The following is a 20723-nucleotide window of genomic DNA, read 5'->3' on the forward strand; positions in this document are numbered from 1 at the left end:
CCAGATCTCCATGGTTGAGGTGCTCGACCTCTTCTCCATCTGTGCTCAGTCCTTCGTGGGCTCACCCAGTCTCGGCTCTAAATACCCTCCAAGTTCCCAAATGCAGCTCCTGGCAGAAGGTGCCCTGGGCTGTTTGATGTCACTACTGGACGCCTAAGAGGCATTTGAATGTAACACGTCAAGACGGAGTTCCTGATCCCCCCACCTCTGCTCTGCCCACAGCTGTCCTCCCCCCCCACTCCCGCCACTGAGGCTGCAGGGTGGTCGTGCTTGGTTCCTCTTCCCCTGGCGCCCCATTTCCGGCCCGCAGCATAGCCTGCCACACAGGCAGCCCCCGCTGTCCCCGCCTTGGTCCCAGCCACCCTCACTTCCCCTCTGCATCATTGAAACGGCACCCCCAGCCCCTTCCAGCCCCGGCTTCCTTCTATTTTGCACGCGATAGCTAGCCAGCATGATCTTTTACATTTGTTTTAATGTCTGTATTTATTTTTGAGAGAGAGAGAGAGACAGCATGCGTGCGCGTGCAAGCGGGGGAGGGGCAGAGAGAGAGGGGGACAGAGGATCCAAAGCAGGCTCCGTGCTGACGGCAGGGAGCCCGATGTGGGGCCTGAACCCACGAACCGCGAGATCCGAGGGGGAGTCGGACGCTCGACCGACAGAGCCACCCAGGCGCCCCGCCAGTATGATCTTTTAGAGCATAAATTAGATCACATCATTCTGTTCAAACCCCCCCAGGGTAGGGGTCCCATCGGACAGTAAAAACCCAAAGAAGACGCGGCAGGCTCTGATGCCCACCTCCGTATTTTCTCTGAGCTCATCTGCTGCTCACACCCCATCACTCCACTTCAGCAACAAGGGGTTCCTTGCTGTTCCTCCCGCACACCAAACACACACTGACCTCAGGGCCTTTGCACTTGCCGTTCCTGCCACCTGCAATGCTTTTCTCCCAGCTAGGTGCACAGCTCCCTCCCTCCCTGCCTCCCTTTGGAGGTCTGTTCAAATGTCACCTTAGCAGTGAGGCCTTCCATGGCCACCTTGTATGACTTCTCATTTATACAGACGATTGAGAGACAGAAAGAGCAAATCCCCCCACTCTGGCACCAACCCTGCTTTGTTTCCCTCGATAGCATTTACCATGATCTATCATGTTATTTATTGGTTTCTTTATTTATTTGTTTACCGTCTGTCCCCCATTAGACTTGCAAGGGCGAGGACTCTACCCGTTTCTTGTTGTGCCTAGAGCAGCACAGGGTGGAAATTCACGAACATTTCTGGAATGAGTGAATGTGCACCACATACACGCACACACGCTGACGTCCGTGATTGCAGGCACAGGCGCGCACACACAGGAACCACACACGCGTACACGGGCCCCAGAGCACATGGGTTATAGGAGCAGAGGCTGAAGAGTGGAGAGAGCACAGCCGACGTTTACTGAGCCAGCCTGGGGCTTGGCTTTTAATCCCACTTGGGATTAAACAACCGCGCGGCAGGTTGAGACCTGCAGCCTAGAGAAAGCCACCAGCATGCCTAAGATCTCCTGGGAAACCCTGGCAGATGGGAATGCAGGCCCGAGGCCCCACAGTGGCCCCCAGTGAAGGACTGAATGCCAGGACAGGGTCCTGTGGTTATACCCACTCAGGAAACGTAGCTGGAGCAGGAAAGGGAGGAAGGGAGGGAGACAAGAGGCCGAAGTGGCTGCAGGAGTCCTGGCAGGTGGCTGGGGACCCTGGCCAGGCCAGCGCCTGAGAGAGGCCCAGGTGGGCGGGATGAAGGCCCGGGGAGGAGACACAGGTGGGGGGCCTCAAACCATAGTGCTGGGTGTGCCCTGCCCAAGGGGGCCCAGCCAGGGCGGCAGGTTGGGGCCGAGATGCAGCCACCCTTGTCCCGCCCAGCATGTCCCCCCACCGCCCGGCACGGGGCTGTTATCACTGAGAGGGGTGACTTTTCCTAGTCCTTCAAAGGTGCCCCACGCCAAGGGGAATCCAAGCCTGGGTTCGAGACCGCACTCCTCCACTCTTGAATTCTGCTTTCTCTAAAGTGAAATTTGACCTCTGGCCTTTGCCCCCCTCCCCCCCCACCCCGTAGACCTTCCACAGAGCGCTCCTTCTTCCCCAAGAGCCCGAATTCCATGTGACCAAATCCTTCTTGCACTTGAACTTCAGGTGACACCTCCTCTACCCCACAACCCACTGTGTTGTGCTTGGCCCTTCTGTGCTGAGGGCCTTCCATCACGAAATCCCCTTATGGCCATAGACCGTTTCGGTCTCCTGTGGTTTTTATTGCATAAAACTCTCCAAGCCCTTCTCTGCACACACAGAATAAAACGGCCAAGTCACCTGCAGCCACCCTCTTGCTCTGCACCAGCCACAGTGGCCTCCTTCCTGTTCCTCAGCTTATTCCAGCCTCTGGACCTTTGCATGTGCTGTTCCCTCTGCGTGGAACCATTTTGTGCCAGGCTTCTTCTCATCCTTCCAGATCAGCCAAATATCACCTCTTCTGAGAGGCCCTCCCTGATATCACATCTAGAGTAAGACACCCACTCCAGCCCTTCCATCATTCTCTTCCTCCCCTTTTCCTGTTTTGTATTCCTTCGTAACGCTTCTCACCCCCAGAAATTATATGGCAGATTTCTTTCCTTTATTACTAGAAGGTCAGCTCCAGGAGGGCCAGGACTATTTTGTTTATTGCTTTGTCTCCAGGGCCCAGCACAGGGGCCGGCATCAGGGAGGTGTGGTAAATAGTTGTTGAAAGAGTAAATGAATAACCAGAAGAAATGCATCTCTCTCCTGATATATAGCTGAGCAACTGATTGTATCTTGCGGTCTTCACAGAGAAACGATTTTGAAAGTATGTTGAATGAATGAATGAATGAATGCATGAATGCATGCATTTCTGTCTCCCCACTTGTAGTAGATGCTAATGTTTGATGAAGGAATGAATGATAGAATCTTTGAAAAGGTGGTGTAAAGAAAGGAAAGGAAGGAGGGAGAGCGGCGATGGGGTGCCTGCAAACACGGGCGCGGGGGGGAATCTCCCATTGTTCCCACCTCCTGCGCCTCGCCTCCGCAGCTGTCCCCAGGGGTGGCCCCAGCGCCCCCCCCCACCCGCCCTCCAGCCGGCCCCTCCCCTCTGCGTCCCTGCAGGGCCCTGATGGGTCCTGGAACTGCCTGATGGAGTCAGGGGAACAGTTCCTGCCGAGCCCGCAGGGAAGTCATAAGCTCCAGGAAATGAAGGCTGCGGAGCGATGCCTCCTCTCCTCACCCATAACTCCAACCTCATTACGACCGGCCCAGGCTGTAACGTGGGGAATCAGAGACAGCTCCCCAGAGGCCGGAGCACATCTCCGGGATCACAGAGCAGGGCCCCAAGGGGAGGGGGGTGTCTTCAGGCCTCATCTCCGCCTTTACGCCCAGGCCCTACAGAGCGGGTGAGGAGGGGGTGGGACGGGGTGCTGGGGGTGCTCGCAGCAGGGTCACGGGCCCTCCTGACCTCCGTTAGTTCAGGGTGGGGCCTGCAGGGAAAGAGGGACCAGCATGTCCGGGACTCCTCCCTCCTCTCCTCCCCAGGGGCTGCAAGGCTCTCAAATGCAGCGTCAACCTCCTGCGTCCCCCCTTCCAACAGATTCCCTACCCGGAACCCCTTTCGTAAGGAAATTCTGGTGCCCGTGCCCGGCAAGAGCACTGGGGAATCAAGCATCTGCAAAACGGGTATAAAACACCAACCTTCACAGCTGCCGTGACTCACACAAGTCAGTTAAAGGGATGAGAACTGGCCTCTTTGGTGCCGGCTCATAGGGGGTGGTCTACATTTCTTCTGCCCCCCGAGATTCCAGCCACCTGGGTCACCCGCAGGTGGACCTGTGCCCAGCCACACCCCTCATGCTTCCCACCTAACTCCCCCCACCAGCCGGACGCCTCCTAGACTGCCTGCCTCTGCTCCTCTGCCCTTTCTTCCCACCAGCTCAGATGCCCCCTTTTCCAAGAAACAGCCCTAATTCCCTCCCACCCACCTTCCCCTTGCAGACACAGGTGCCCACTCCCTTCCCGGAGCCCCTCTTACAGCCCTGCTCACACTCTGCCTGGCATTTAGGTTGTTATTGGGAGGTCTCATCCCCACGCCTCTAAACTGTGAACTTATTTTTGTCCAGCCCAAACCTGGCCAAGCCGATGCCCCGTGGAATTGAGTTGTTGAACTGAGCTGAACTGGGCTTGGGGAGAGGGGTGGAGATTGAGCCCCTCACCTCCACTCACTCTTGTCGGTGCCTAAAATTCCTCCATTAAAGCAGCATTGCTGTCCCCTGTAAACACCCACATTAAGCCATTATTCATCATTATGGCTTGAGTAGGAGTTAGTCCCTCAGATCCTTTTTTGCTGAAAGCAGGATCTGATGGAGGGGTGAGGGAGGGAGAGATGGATTGATCTGGGGACCGCGGTGCTGGTCCAGGGTGGGGGTGGGGGGGAGAAGTGTGTCTCAGACCCTGCAAAAGGAATGTTTTCTGGGGGAATGTGAGACACTGTGGTAAGCTCAGAGGGCTTGTGGCCCTGCCCAAAGTCACTCGACACCTCCAAGCAAGGCCGTTGGGGACTCATGTGCCCCATCTCTGAAAGGGGCTGTGCAGGGACGAGCAGGAGATCCGAGGGCCTTCCTTGGGCTCCTGGTTTGGATGAAGTGACCCCTCACCTGCTGTGAGAAGGCAGGAGTGTGGGTGGCAGGCTGGGTGCTGGATTCTGTGCACCCAGGAGGCCTGGGTCCTGGCAGCCCTTGAAGACCCCTTCTAGAAGGACCTGCTCCCTCTCTGAGGCGGGGGATTTCCAGGGGCTGGGCCGGGCTAGATAGATTGTCAGCCAGCGTCAGGGGGAACAGCTGGTAAGGGCCCTGCTCCGGTGGGCATGGGGACTCCTGGAGGGAGGACCACGGGGAAGGAGCCGGACCGGGCCCGTGAGAAAGTGGGCGGAGGCTGAGAGAGGACAGGCGTGTGATGGGAGTCGAAAGGAAGGATCCAGGGCTGGGGGCTGGGGGTGGGGGTGGGGGAAAGGGGCAGACCAGACCCTGGCCCGAGAAGGCCGGGATCACGACGGGTCACAGCAGGTGTCTAAATAGTACCTAAAAGAACAGCCGTCGACTCAACCAGCCCTGCCACCACAAGGCGCCCCCTCTGACGTTTCTCTTGTTTCTCTCGCAGGATCGGTCCGGTCGGGACGGCCCCTAGTCCTCCAGGGACCCGCCCGGCCGCAACCAGCACCCCTCCGCGCGGGGACCATGGCGCACGGCTGTCTCGGGAGCCGCGGGGGCGCCGCCTGGTGATCCGGCCGCGGCGGCGCGAGGGGGGCGCGGGCGGGGACCCCGGGGGCCAGTCCATGCCCCGGGAGCGGCCGCGCCCCCTCCCCCTGCAGCCGGGCGCCCCCGCCGCTGGGCGGCGCGCAGGGCCGCGGGCCTGTCCGGGTGCCCCGTCGGGGGCGGCGCCCCGGCGGCCGCGCTGAAGCCACCATGTGACGCGGCGCCGCTCCGTGCTGCCACCGAGCGGCGACGCCCTGGTGCCTCCCGTCCATGCTCCTGGGCCCCGGCCCGGCGCACGCCAAGCATGAGGCCGCGGCCCGACGGTCGGGGGCTCCGGGCGGGAGCCGCGCTGTCGCCCGCGCTGCTGCTGCTGCTGCTGCTGCCGCCGCCGCCGCCGCTGCCGGGACGCCTGTGGGCGGCGGGCACACCCGCGCCGGCGACGCCCGGGGCTCGGCAAGACGGCGCGCCCGGCTCGGGCCGCGTCAAGCGCGGCTGGGTGTGGAACCAGTTCTTCGTGGTGGAGGAGTACACGGGCACCGAGCCCCTGTACGTGGGCAAGGTAAAGTGGGCCCCCGCACCCGCTGCCCCCGCGCCCTGGACCCCGGAGACACCCACTGGGAGGCGCGAGGGACCCCAGCTCCCCTAACCCCCGTCCCAGTCCCTGGTGCCTCCGCCCCGCCGCGCCCCGCCTGGGGCAGACGACGGCGTCCTGCCCGCCGCTTCCCTCCGCTGCCCCACGCCCTCCTCCGGTCCCTCTCCCCGGTAAACCCAGGCCCCCCGTCTTGCATCTAGCCGTGCATCTAGAATGTAGGAGCAAGTTCGCAGATCTGCTCGTGTCACACACGTATTCTCTCCACTCTGCTTAAAATTCTTCAATAGCTTCCCACGCGCTTGGGGTCAAGTCCAAATTTCGTCCCGTTGCCCACAGAGATCTGGCTCCCCCTGCAGCCCCCTCTGCCACACTCCTCTGAGTTTCAGCCCCAGGGCTCTCCCGCGGGTCCTTACAGTGCCCCGCCCAGTCCTGCCCCCCGCCGCTTTGCCTGGGTTATTTCCTCCCCCGCAACAGGTCGGTCCTGCTCTTTCTGCTGATTACACTGTATTGACACTCAGGTCTCCACTCAAATGCCACGTCCCCAAAGAAGCCATCCTGACCACACCAGGCGTGGACAGATCCCCTGTGTGTGGCCATCCCTCCCTGTCATGTGCCCTCCAAGGTCTCCATAGCTTTCCTTCATAGCACTTAATTAGGCATGTGTTTGTTTGATTGTGCAGTTCATGTATGTTTTTCCTATTAGACCCTGTTTGTTTTGCTTACTGTTAAATCCAGCACAGACATTGCTCGCAAACTGTTCATTGAATGCATGAATGAATGAATGAAGAATGAATGAAAGTGACTTTCTCAAACTCCCTGAGTAAATGCTCGTGAATGTGGCTAAAGATCTGTGCCTTCGGAGCGTATGAAGCTGGGAAGGACTTTTGTTCAGCCCTTCCAGTCCCTAGCCCCGCATGGGTGTGATGCTGGAGAGGCAGAGGCTAGCAGAAATGCTCTGGTAACACGTTACAGGGTAGCACCTTGCACTGAGCAGACGGTCAACAAATGGTATCTGTTGGCTGGCTTCGTGGAGGAGAAAAACACCTGAGCTGGGTTTTGGTGTATGAGTAGGAGTTCATCAGGCTGATGAAGAAGAGGGCATAGCCTCTGCAAAGACTTGGAGGCCTGAAGGAGGCTGGCTTATTCAGAGGCTTGTCAGCAGTTGAGATACGGAGGCAGAAGCTGCTTCTAGGGTACAGTTCTCTGGTTTCTGCGGAGGCCGGTCAGCCTTCCAGGAAGTTTTGGTCGGCCGACACGGGGAAGAGACCAACTCTGGAGTTGCCTGTGTGCTTAACGAGTCTGAGAATTGGGAGACTGACCAACGTGCTCATTTCGGAGGCTCAGGGATCAGGGAGGGGAGGAAAGCCTTGATGTAAATCTCTAGGTTTGTCTTGCAAGAAACCTAGATTTTCTTTGGGTCTAGACACAGTTATCCCTGGTCCTTGGCTACTTTCCCTCCAGACGTGGCCTCAAGGTCACCCAGCCAACTAGTGGCAGAGCTGAGGACTCCTGACTCCCAGCCAGGGCAGTGAGGTGGCGGGGCTGGCAGAATGGAGTCAGGGGGTGGGAAAGAAGGAACCAGTGCCGTCTGGGCCGTAGCTGATGGTGAGGAAAGCTAAGAAGGCAGGCTCGGGGGCCAGACGCACCTGAGTTTCGGGCCTGGTTTTGCCAACCCGTGAACCATATTACTTTGACCGAGTTACCTCACCCCTCTGAACCTGTGTCTTCATCTGTAAAAGGGCGGCTACAAGAGACCATGTCCTAGCGTTGTTGGAAGGATTAAGGAAGAAAACAGCCTATTCGGTGTTCAGCCTGCCGCATGTTCGCTGTTGTCTCCTCCTCATTCTCCTCTGAAACACTCTCCCAGACATTCTCCAAACCTCTCCCAGACATCCAGGCCTGGGAGATGGACTTGGGTCCAGGAAAACCCCAGAGAGACGGAGAAGGGCTCGGACACATCTGCCTAAACGTCAGCTTGATGATCTCGGGTACCTGGGCTCTGTTGTCTGCCCGGCCACTGGGGCTCTGAGGCCCCCCCAGCCACCCAGGTCCTGCAAGGATGAAGGAAACCCGCCCCTGATTCAGCACTTTGCACTGCATCCGGCACGCGTGGAACCCTACCTCTGTCTCCAGGAAACACCGTCTGTCGCCTAAGTCCCTTCATTATAAGGCTGGGAAACTGAGGCCTGAGGCAGAGAACATCATACCGAGGTCACCTAGCAACCCGGTGACCAAACCAACCCAAGAGACCCGATATCCCGACACCAGCTGCGGGCCCAGTGCAGTGTAACTGCCCTTGGCTGTGAGCCAAGCACCGTGCCCCGCCCCGGTGTCCTTCTTCTCCTTGAGGCAGCCTCTCCCAACATCCCCACCGCTGCCACGACGGTGTTATCCTCCCCTCCGGCATCTTCACCCCAGCCCCCTCTCTTATTCCCAGAGCCCACCTCTGTGCGGGGAGGAGAGAGAAGTTTCCACCCCTTTGCAAACATTTGCTCAGAGCACGCTTTCTTCGGAAAAGCAGCATACAGCGTGTGGCTCAAGGGGGCCGCCTGGAGCCAGGCAGCCGGGCTCGGATCTCAGCTCTGCCCCTGTCTCTCTGATCTTGGGCACGTTATTTAACCTCTCTGAACCCTGGGTTCCTTATCTGCTGAGACGGGCTGTTACTATCCCCTCCTCAAAGGGTTGCGGTGAGGGTCCCCCGAGTTAGCATATGTCAAGGACCTAGCTTAGCTCGCACCTGCACCTGGCATGTGCTCCGTATTAGCTTTTATTATTAGAGGTCTCGCCTGGTATTCCCACCACCTCGAGCCTCCCAGCTACACAGAACACTACAAACCCCTGCCCCAAACCCCGAAAGCCTTCTTGGCAACCCGATGTCCTGCTTTCTCACCACAAAGCGGTGCGGGGGGTGAGGGGGGTGGGCAGGGGGCAGGTGGTCTCTGAATATTCCGTATTCGATAGGAATATGAAGAACATGAGCTTGGACTTTTAAAAACCACCTGTCTCCTTTCCAGCCGAGCCCCACCTTCGTGTGGGCGGTCATATGTGCACACACGCATACACACACACACACACACACACACACTCATACCACACTCTCTGGCTCTTTGGGAAGCAAGGACTTCTCGTTTCCGTGAATTCACTGCTTCCTGGTCCCCCGCCCCAGGGAGCCGCTGGGAGCATCCGTCCTTGTCGAATTCCAAAGGTAGCTTAGCAACAGCACCATCCGCCGAGTGAACCCCGGGCGCCCAACGGTAACCTATTTTACAAGCGCCTTCTTCATCACTCACCGCCAGACTCCTGTCGCCACCCGGCACCCGCAGGAACCGCTGGGGCCACTACCCGCTACGGTCGCCACCCAGGCCCCGCACCGGCGGCTCCCTCCGTAGTCCTGCCCCCTCAGCAGCCCGGCCCACCTCTTCCAGGAACCTTCCCGCAGCACCCACCCTCAAATCAACCTCCCAGATTTCCATACAATCTGGGTACTTTGACTAATCCCTTTTCCGAACTGTAATTTCCCCCGGGGCTTCTGTCAGCTGGATGTGGATTTTGTAGGATTTTTTAATTTTTTTTTAAAAAAAGATAGAATTATGGGGTCAGCACTTATGACCAACTCCTGTGGGCGGTGAGATCTATTTTAGATATACAGCAGAATTAAAGTGGGGAGGAGAGCAGATTTAATTAAGTTGCTAATATTTAAAGAAAATTGATGAACTCCTGGTTTACGAGAAGCACAGGCGTGAACAGACCCCCTCATTCTGGGGGGGGGGAGGCTTTTTATTTGATTTGCTTTCCGTTTAAATCCTGGACTCGTTTTATTTGCGTAGCTGCGCTGTCCGTTTAATTGTCTTTAATAAGGAAAACGTACCTCTGCTCGCATTTAATTTTGATTTAATTAGGAGGAAGTAATTAATGGCCTCATAAATCCCATTTTTCAGTCCCCCCCGGGATGAGAAGCCATCACTCTTGTGTTTTCCACATTGTTTATGATCAAGGGCTGGGGCTTGAGGAGGGGGAATTTCCTCTGGGCCAGTCCACACTCGAGGAGGAGGCCGTGGAGGAAAGAACCCAGGATGCAGAGTGAGGCCTCAGGGTTGCCTCTTGTTAGCTGTGTGACTTTAGGTAGAATATAGGCCCTCTCTGAGCCTCGGCTTGCCAATCTGTGCAGTAGGGAGAGAAAAACCTCTGATTCACAAGATCATAATGAGACATCAGTGAGGTTACGGTAAAGGGTCTAGCCGTGTGTCTGGTGGCTCTTCTCCACCTGGGGTTTAACAGTGATCGGATCCTCCAGAAATCCCAGAAGGCAGCTGGGGAGTCTTACTGGCAGCTGTATGTTTCGTGTTCATTTATTCAATACGTTTTGGTGCCAGGCTGTGTGCTGGGTCCTGGGTAGATGGGAACGAACAGCCACATGCTTGGTCCTCAAGACGCTCACGTCTCACACTCACACGTGCATATACTCTTACACACATGCACATGCGCACACTCCATTCTCTCACTTCCCCCGTACTTTCTCTGCAGGCCCAGGCATGGGGAGTTCAGTGGCCATGAATCAAAGTTAGTCCACACCTCTGAGGCTCAGGACAGCTGGGGAGACAGATGTGCGACACTGAGGTGTTTGGGGGAGTGTGGAGCAGCGGGGGGAGCGTGCACAGGACGAAGTGGGGGTGGGGGGCACCTCAGAGAGTAGCCTGAAGGAGAAAACCAGCTAGGTTTAAAAGACAAGAAGGTAGGGGCGCCTGGGTGGCTCCGTCGGTTGAGCATCTGACTTCGGCTCAGGTCATGATCTCGCGGCTCGAGAGTTCAAGCGCCACGTTGGGCTCGCTGCCGTCAGCACAGAACCCGCTTCGGATTCTCTGTCCCCTCTCTCTCTGGCCCTCCCCCACTCACGCTCTCTCTCTCTCTCTCAAAAACGAACATTAAAGGCAGACGACGGTACTAGAAGGTACTAGATGATGCCCCTGTCTCTCCGTCAGGTCAGGATTTCAGCCTGTGGTCTTGTGTCAGGAGACGGGGACGAAGGGTGACCCTTGCTCCCTCCTGAGACCGGGGTGGGAAAAGGAGACTAATTTGCATCGAACACCTACCATGTGCCAGAAGCTTCCCCACATTGTCTCATGGATCTTTGGAGCGCAGGGGAGCAACAGCGTGTCCTTTACAGATGAGAAAACTGAGGCTAGGAGAAGGGCAGCTTCTGGCTCAGGGCCACGCAGCAGGGCAGTGGAGAGGCTACTCCGGTGGCTGGTCCTGAAGCCAAAGCCCGTCACCTCTCCTGATCTGTGATGTGCAGTCCTCTCCCAAATGATGAAAGAGAGGCCGCCTGTGACTGGGGCCGGGACGAGGCAAAAGGGGTGTGTGTCCGGGCCCCCTCCTCCAGCCAGACTGACAGATTCGCAGGGGCCACAGACGGACAAACTGCACTTTGGAGTCAAACAGATGTAGGCCCAGCTCAGTCTCCTCACCTGGGAAAGGGGGTTACATTGATGTGCATCTAATTCCATCGTGGAATTAGATTTCTACAGAGGCCCCACAACACATCTGGCACATAGTAGGCGCTCTGTACATAAGAGCACTGTCCTCCAGCCTCCACTCACAACCGAGAGTCTTGAGAAGTGTCCTTCTGGGATAGAGACCCAGGTGCAATTTCTGACTCTGGAGCTGGGACCCAGGCAGGCTGGGCAGGCAGCCCCAGCCAGGCCCAAACCCGCAGCTCTGAGCTCTTGGTTCTGGCCCACGTCACTCAGCCCGGTCTGACTCTGCGGTCCCCGGAGGGTAGCCACTGGGCCACCGCGTAAGCCCCAGGTCATTCTTCACAGAAGGACATCGGTGACATCACCGCTGGGTTCCACTCCCTCCTCCCCACCCGTCACTCGTGAGTGATCCCTGCCCGGAGTCTGAGTTCACATGTAAGCAAGTAAGGTCTGCAGGGACAGGATAGAGAGCCAGGGGACAGAAAGGGAAGGCGGCGATGATCTACAGAGGGTTCGGGTCATTATGAAGTGCTCTCCTTTAATCCTCACTGCACCCAGAACAGACTCAGAGAGGAAACATGAACAAGCCCATGATCCCAGCGTGGGTGAGTGATGGGATCAGGAGATCGGCTTCCCGACCTTAGCTGTGTGACACAGTGAATGACTTCCCCTCTCTGTGCTTTAGTGTTCTCATCTGAGAAATGGGGAGAATAGTATATTTCCTAGGGCAGAGCTGAAAACTACTTAGATGATAGCTGTTAAGAATCACCCCCCAGGCTGTCTGTTCCACCACACGGCTCAGAAACGTTCACTGACACAACAAGCAGGCGACACGTCTGATTGGAAAGTGCGTGGAGGCACTCGCAGACGGAACGAGTTGACCCTCTCCTGTCCCCATCTCCCCTGGGCAAAGGTGGAGGGAAGACATAAACAGCAAACAGGAGAGACGGGTCTCCTCATCCCCGGCACTGCCGATGATTCAGGGCTGACGTCCTGAGATAATTTTATTGGGGGCATTAAACTGAGTTATGAGGTTTTTACAATCCAGCCACTTATGAGAAATCTATTAACAGTAACTGGACAGGAAGAAGGCTTCTCGGTGGAGCCCAGAACGGGCATTAATTGGGGCAATCTATAACAGGACGGGGACCCGGAAAGGTTCCACCAGACGCCTCCATTTACTCCCCGCAATTTCTGCTGAGAATCAGCAGACTCGCCAAAAAGAGAGAGATGCCCATTAATCGGCTAATGAAATATGAAAATGTTTATGGGCCATTCAATCTTCCAAATGGCACTTCTATAATCCACCTTTCAGACACAGAGTTCCACTAGCAGAATTTATACCCGGGTTCCTCCCGCGTGGCAAGGGGTGGGCTTTCGTCCCTCTCCGCGACGACTTCATTGGCACCTGTTACCCTGCTGAGTGGGCTGGGGTACGTGGCATTCTGGCCCGAAAGGGGCCTTAAAGATTCTGCCATTCGTATTCAATCTCTGTAGAAGCTTAGAGCGGGGCAGGGACCCCCCCAAGGTCACCAGCTTCATTGGATGATTTTCCCTGTGCTTAGAGCTGCCTCAGAAATTTGGGCATTGGAGGATCAGGACCTAGGTGTTTCTGTTTCGGAGAATAGCCTTCCTCCTGGTCCCTTGCCTAAGAAATCTGAGTTCAGTGAAAACAGGCTGGGCTTTGGAGCCTCACAGTGCCTGGATTAAATCCCAGTTATATATAGCTAACATTTAGTAAATAATATAATAATAACGATAGCTACCATTTATTGGACACTTATTATGTCTCTGGCAGGGCTGATTTTCAGCTGGTACACACCAGTACAGTTGAACCGGTCGTTAAGATAGTGGAAAAGTAAATAATCTCTCTCCTCTCCCTTGGCCCCAGTTGCCTCAGCATCTTGGACCTCTCCCTGGTCCCGTAGCCACAGGGTCCTGCCTGGTCCAGCAAGGGCCCTGCTGCGATGCCATGGCAGTGCCCCCGCCATGTTGGCTGGTAAATATCACGTGCCCCGTGGTGCCAGGCAAGTGCTAGTATCTTCTGTGGACTTTAAACTGAGCCCCCCAGCACCTCGAGGAGGGAGGTGCCCGTATGATCCACGTGTTACAGAGGAGGTGACTGGGGAGGCCCAGAGAGGTGCAGTGACTTGTGCGGGGACACCCAGGGGTATGATGCTTTAGCCAGGGCCACGTCGCACTGCCTCCTCCTCCCCGAGGGCTGCTCCCAGAAGGCTTGACGACGGAGTGAGAAAGCCCAAGCCGGAGGCCAGATCCGTTCCTCTAGCTGTCTGACCTTGAGCAGACCATCCCACTACTCTAGTCCTGAGGAGGAAAAGGAAAAAGAAAACCAGCTGTAAAATAAAGATAGAAAACCTCCTCTAGCAGGTTTTTTTTTGTTTTTTTTTTTTTAAAGAAGTACGTGAATTGCTTAGCACAGCTCCTGGCACGGAGGAGGTGCCCCTTCGGTGTGCATTCCCTTTCCTCCCCCCTCCCTTTCTCTGCTCCCTGTCCCCACCACATGCCAGGCTCAGAGTCTGGCGGGGGTTGGACCTAGAACTCAGGATGAGGTGAGAGACAGCCATTTGGAAGCTTGTTCGAAATGCAAGCACCGAGGCCCCCCCGCCAGACCCACTGACCTGCCCCCGCCCCCCTGCCTCCCCAGATCCACTCGGACTCGGACGAGGGTGACGGGGCCATCAAGTATACCATCTCAGGCGAGGGCGCTGGGACCATCTTCCTGATTGATGAGCTGACGGGAGACATCCATGCCATGGAGCGCCTGGACCGGGAGCAGAAAACGTTCTACACGCTGCGGGCTCAGGCCCGGGATCGCGCCACCGACCGCCTGCTGGAGCCTGAGTCGGAGTTCATCATCAAGGTCCAGGACATCAACGACAGCGAGCCCCGCTTCCTGCACGGCCCCTACATTGGCAGCGTGGCTGAGCTCTCACCCACAGGTGGGCGGCCGGCTCCAGAGGCGCGGGGCTGAGAGCCAGGGCGTGGGGGAAGGGGAGCTACGGGGCTCTGAGTGGGAGCCTGCCGTGGGGACTGGCTGACACCCTAGAGGGGCAGGAGAGACAGGAACCGCTGCTCCAGGCAGGCAGGGGGTATGGACATGAGCCCAGGTGCCCGCAGGGGCTCAGGCATAGTTATGACCCGGTCACAGCTGCGCCCCTGGACAAAGGCACACACGTGACCTCGGGCACATTCACGGACACGGACCCCACACGGACACGGCCCTACGTGTGGACGCAGCGACACCCTGGGACACGGACACGCCCCACGTGCAGTCACGCACACGGGCCCAGCCCCACTTACAAGTTCGGCTGACCTGCACACGGCCCTTCCCCGGAGCTCAGCCCCACGCAGACCTCGCACGGCCCTTGGCCACAGCCCCTACACAGGCGCGGGTGCACCTGCCCGCAGGCGCACCTGTACCTGGAAACGGCCAGAGCCGAACACAGCTGAAACGAGGCCCAGCCACACAACCAGACATGACCTCACCCCCAGCACAGCCACATACGACCCCACTCAGGAAACAGCCCCCCACACACATGGAGCTGACGCACAGACACAGCCACCCCTACAGAGACACGGGCAAGAGCCACAGACAGACGTTACCCCCCGCGGGCCAGGCTCCACCAGAGTGTAGCTACAGGAGGCCACGAATGTGGGTGTAGGCTGCTGTAAACACACACACACGCACGCGCGCAGGTCCGCACGTATGCCTGGTGTGCATGTGCATTCACACATGAGTGTGCAGTGACCAGATGTGGCTGGTCAAACGGCACTTTAAGGCCTGTGCGTGCACAGGACGTGCTATGTGTCTGTTTGAGTGCATTCATTCATTCATTCACTTAACAAGCATGTACAAGGACCTACTAGGTGCCAGGCACTGAGAACATGGCATTGAAAAGGCAGACAAGTCTCCCCATCACGGAGGATACTTTCTGGCTGAGGAAGACAGGCGGGAAGCAAGTGAACACACACGTCATTGGTCTGGGAAGGCTTATCTGAGGAGATGACATTGAATGGAGGCCTGAAGGTTGTGAAGGATAGGCCCTGGGGGAAGAGCATTCCAGGCAGAGGGAACCGTAGCTGCAAAGGCCCGGAGGAGAAGTGGAGAGGCGATCGGGTCGTGCAGCCCTGTGGACCACAGTCAGGGCTTTGCCTTTTATGCTGAGCAAGCCGGGAAGTCAGTGGAGAGGCTTGTGCAGAGGACGGATACAATCTGACTTAGTTTTAACAGGATCCCGTGCTGTTCGGTGAAAATTAGATGGTGGTGGGGCTGGCCGTGGGGCAGGGACAGAAGCAGATGGCCCATTGAGAAGGATATTGCAATTACCTGGGCAGGAAATGATGGTGGCTTGGAACGAGGTGGGACCAGTAAGGGTATAGAGAAGAGGTCGACTGTGAGGTGTATTTTGAAAGTAGAGCTGAAAGCATTTGCTAATGGATGGGATGCGGGGTGCGAGAGAGAGACAATTCGGGGATGATTCCCGAGATTCTGACCTGGGCAATTAAACTGATGGGATTTCCATTTACTGAGACGGGAGGAGCAGCTGGAGGAATAGGTCTGGAGGACGGAGGGACATCAGGAGTTGGTGTCCATCGTGCTGAGTTGGAAGTACTGATGAGACAGCCAAGCGGAGACCTTGCAAAAGGCACTTCAATATATGGGCTCGGTGGAGAGATAAATCGGAAGTTGTCAGGAGCAAAGACCCGTGGACTTTCAGAGCCCAGTGATTACCTAGAAATCAATTTTGAAAACGGGGGAAACTGAGGCTCAGAGGGGCAGTGATGTGTCCACGGTCACACGGCAAGTCTCGGACTTCCTTGGTCCTGCAGCCCCTACTCACCCACTCAGACTCTGGCCCTGTCTCGCTTCATCCCTAACGGACCAGAAAGACCAGAAAAGACCAGAAAGGTGGGAAGAGATGAGGCTGGAGAAGGAAGCAAGAACCATACCCGAAGGACTTGAGGGAGGCACCGAACCTGGGAAAGACTTAAGCAAGGGCGCGATGGGCATTTAGAAAGCTCCCTCTACTACAGTTCGGAGAACAGGTGGGGACAGGGGACTCAGAGGGAGGCATCCACCAGGTCTCCACCACTTCACCCCCACTTCAACTCTGAGAGATGGCAGGCCTGATGGTAGCATCCCCATTGGACAGATGGGAACGCTGAGGCTCAGAGAGGAGAAAATGTGCCCACCGTCACACAGCAAGTCGGTGACTGAGGAAGTCAGGGCTTGGGTCCCAGACTGTTGGAGTGGCAGTGTCTCTGTGTCAGACTTGGGGGAACCAAGGCCGAGAGAAGGGCAAGGGCACATCCAAGGTCACCCAGATTGTTGGAGGCAGAACCTCCCCCCCCTCCCCCCGCACCCACCACCGCCGGGTTCATGAGTATCAGCCTCAGGCGCCCCTGTGCTGCCTCACCTCCCTCTCCCAGCCTACCGACTCTGACATTCAGCTCAGGGAAGAGTCAGGCATTGGGACTCAACTCGGACAAGCCAAGGAACCCAGGAGGGGGAGGGAGGAAGCAGAAATTAAATTAGTTTATTTCATTTGAGCAACTTTTTGAAGGGGAAGCAAATCTGACACCGGGGTGCTTGCGGAGACTGCAGGCAGCTTTGAAAATCAGTCACAATTACTGAGCCTCCTGATCTGGGCTGAGGAGGGCGGGCCCGACAGGCGGCACCAGGATCTGGGCAGCTTCGGAGATCAGAGGGAGCAGGGACGCAGCTTGGGACATGAAAGGCGGCGGCGCTCGCAAATTAAACCGCTCACAGCTTAAAAAGGAAGGGAAGTGTGCCGGGGGCCTCCGATGAGCCACGCTTCTGAGGAGGGGCAGCCAGGCAGGCCGAGCCTGATGCGGTGAAGCAGGTCCTGCGGCCGACAGTCAGGAGGCCTGGCTCCCTACGTGACCTTGGGCAAGTCCCTGCCTCTCTCTGGGCACAAAGTATTCTTCTAAGCACCGAAGGGGTTCGTTCACGCAACAGACATTTACTGAGTGCCTACTCTGTGCCGGGCGTTGGGGATGCTTAGGAAACCTACATACATATAGAGCAAGGAGACAGACAAGAAAGAAATAAACAAGCCAATATAGCATCAGCCCTGTGGTCCAAATGCTGTGAAGCTAAGGGAACTGGGCATTATATTGGGGGAGTGCTATTCTAGAAAGAGGAGTCAGGGTGGCCTTTTTTTTTTTAATAAAAAAGGACATTTGAAGGAACCAAGGAGCTATGTGAAACAGCGGTTTAATACTTTGTTGTGCACCCACATTAAAGTGTATTGTTAAAATACAGACTGATGCCCCTATTCCCCCCAGGGTTTTTGATTCAGCAGGTCTGGGCTTTTAGAAATGTTTGCATTTTTAAAAAATTCCGAGGCGATGCTGCTATTGCTGGCTCAGGAACCACACTTGGAGAATCAGTAAGCTGGAGGGAGACTGTTCAGGCAGCGAAAACAGCAAGTGCAAAGGCCCTGAGGCATTGTGTGTTTGTCACCTTTGAGGAATAGCAAGGGGTCAGTGTGGGTGAAGAGAGGAGTAAGAGAGGAGGGGAGGGTGTCCAATGAGATCAGAAGAGGTTCCGGAAGCCGGATCATGTAGGACGTTGTAGCCATTGAAAGGATTTTGGTTGTGCCGTGATCGAACTTATACTTTTAAAGGCCGACTTGTTGGCCACCATGCTGAGAATAGACTTTCGGGAACACACTTGGAAGTAGGGAGATCAGCGCAGAGGCAGCTGCGATCGTGCGGGCGAGAGGTGAGGCTGATTCGTAGGCGAGTGTAGGGTTTAAGAAGGAATGGGATTCCGGATGCCTGTTGAAGGTAGAATCAACGGGGTTTGGGAGGGATTGGATATTGGGGGGTGAAAGAGAGACAAGGCAAGGATGATGCTGAGATGGGGAATGCTCCAGAAAGAGCAAGATTACAGCACAAAATTAAGACTCCACTCTCAGACATGTTAACATTAAGACGTCTACCAGAAATGCCAGTGGAGTTGTCAAGGGGACAGTTGGATCTCTGAGTCTGGAGGTCAGGAGCTCGATCAGGGTCAGAGATTCAACTGTGGAAGTCATCAGCAGAGAGGAGGAACTTAAAGGTCGAGGCTGGATGAAATCAACAAGAGAGTGAGTTTTGAGAGAAAAGACTTGGACTGGACAATCGCTTCATGTTGGGGGCACCAGACCCCTACCCACGAGTGTCACAACCTGGCCAGGGGACAGCAAGTCTCCGCAGGGCTTTCATGCACGATCCAACTGCACCTACTTATTAATGCCAACTACGTATAAGACAGTGTGCTTGGCACTGTTGAGGATGCAGAAATGAGAAGTTCAAGCCAACACACATCTATTAGCCACTGCTTTATTCTGGGCACTGCAGGGGATGTAAAGATAAGTAATTGAATTAAATCCACAAATGTTTATTAGCACCCATTATGTACAAGGCCTCCAGTATACTTGGCTCTGTCGGGGTTGCAAAGATGAGTCACCTAACTTAGCAAACATTTATTAGCACCTACTTTATATATAGCCCCAAGGGGGTAGAAAAATAAGCAATTGCTTTCAATTCAATAAACACGTGTTAGTGCCTACTGGGTACATGGCAACTTTGCTAGGTATGTGGGGATGGAGAGATGAGCGAGACACTCCCCCTGACCTCAAAGTGGTGTCAGATCAGTTTCATCTCTGGGGCCAACTCCGGTCAACTGGCAGTGACTGTAGGGTTGTGTTGAGAAGGAGTCTGAGGCCTCGTTCAAACTCTGGAGAAAACGCCGCAATCGATTAGTGATGTCTGCTGCGAGCAAAGGCAAGAGAACGGGGTGGCTCATTTGAAATTTTTTTTTTAACGTTTATTTATTTTTGAGACAGGGAGAGACAGAGCATGAACAGGGGAGAGGCAGAGAGAGAGGGAGACACAGAATCCGAAGCGGGCTCCAGGCTCGGAGCCGTCAGCACAGAGCCCAACGCGGGGCTCGAACTCACCGACCGCGAGTCGACCTGAGCTGAAGTCGGACGCTTAACCGACTGAGCCACCCAGGCGCCCCCGGGGTGGCTCATTCGGCAGAGGATTGGCATTGTTGGGCCCTGGGACTGGGGCTCATTGGGCTGTGGAAATGGGCAGGGGCTCTGCCATGGCTGGTTTTTCCACGTATCCCAATTCCTCTGTGAGCAGCATCTTTAGTAGATGGAAAAGAGGCCGTTTTGCAGTACAGTCCACGCTTCTTGGGACATTTACTAAATAACAGCTGTCAGCCAACACTGCTTTCGCAGAGCTATTTCCCTTTATCCTCACAATCCTGGGGAATAAGCAGGGCAGGTATTACTGTCCTCATTTAACCAATGAGGAAATAAATGCAGAGAGCGATAAAGTAACTTGCCTGAGTTTCCAGAGTAAGAGCTGGGGCCAGAACCGGACCCAGAACCCGGAAACAGAACCCAAGCCACTGGCCTCAGCCTGTGTGGGAAACAGCCAGGCACAGGGCCTTGACGGCTTGCAAAAAGCGCTTTCACGTCCCTGATCTCCTTTCGCTCCCCCGGGCGCTCTCGGGTCAAGTGCTGACATGCCCATTTCAAAGCTGAAGAAACTGAGGCTCATGAGGGGAAGGAGATAAAAATTGGAAGAACGTACTCTCTGACTGCTGAATCCTGTGCTAGGGGGAGGGGGGCGGTGGCAGGGAGGAAAGGAGGAGGGCAGGAGGCAGTGTGTTCCCCAAGGGTCTCATTTGGGGAGGGCAGCAGCAAGCTGGGAGCCTCCGATTGTCCTGTCTGCAGCCAGAGAGAGTGTGGCTCAGCAGCCCTCGGGCCCAAGCCAGGAATCAATCGCTGGCCTCTGCAGAGACAACTTCTAAAGATGTTTTTAATTAAAGTCCAGGAAGATCTATATGTGCAATATCTCCTTGCCTAGCAACGGCACTGGCTCTCACCACCCAGGATCGGCGGGGGCGGGGGTGGGGGGCAGAGGACAGGAGAGTTTTTGGTGGGGAGAGGTGGCAGAGAGGAGCAGAGGCCCTGGCCCTCAGAGTCGTCCCCATGGCCCAGGGAACCTGGACGGTGAAGACGGTATCCCTGCCTTTCTTTGTCGTTTCCATCAACAAGTTATTCAACAAACACGAGCACCGTCTCTAGGCCAGGCCCCGTGCAAAAGGGTACGGCACACAGTGGGTGCTCTGTAGATGTCGGATGACTGAATGGAACTGAACTATAAGCAAAAAAAAAAAAAAAAAAATGTTTGCTTTCTGCAACAGGCAGAGGGATCCTGTCGCAGACACTTGCAATGTTTCTGTCCCAAACAAACAAGGTGACCAGACTACTTACTAGAGGGTCCCCTTTAAACGCGGAAAGGACAGAGAGCACAAGGGTCTCACACT

At 55.9% G+C, this 20723-nt stretch overlaps 1 protein-coding gene across 1 annotated transcript in view; it reads left to right on the forward strand.

The window, feature by feature from the left end:
* The first annotated feature begins 5585 nt into the window (after nt 1-5585).
* CDH22 (cadherin 22) overlaps nt 5586-20723 on the forward strand; it is a 65414-nt gene continuing 50276 nt past the window's right edge. Inside the window, exons 1-2 of the mRNA XM_047069773.1 lie at nt 5586-5840; nt 14013-14307. Of these exons, the coding sequence (XP_046925729.1) occupies nt 5586-5840; nt 14013-14307 (550 nt within the window). The remainder of the gene's footprint in view (nt 5841-14012; nt 14308-20723) is intronic.

This window comes from Lynx rufus, unplaced genomic scaffold (assembly GCF_022079265.1).
Source record: "Lynx rufus isolate CCGP_SWC_20201006 ecotype Redwood Valley unplaced genomic scaffold, mLynRuf1.p SCAF_8, whole genome shotgun sequence".
Lineage (NCBI taxonomy): Eukaryota > Metazoa > Chordata > Mammalia > Carnivora > Felidae > Lynx > Lynx rufus.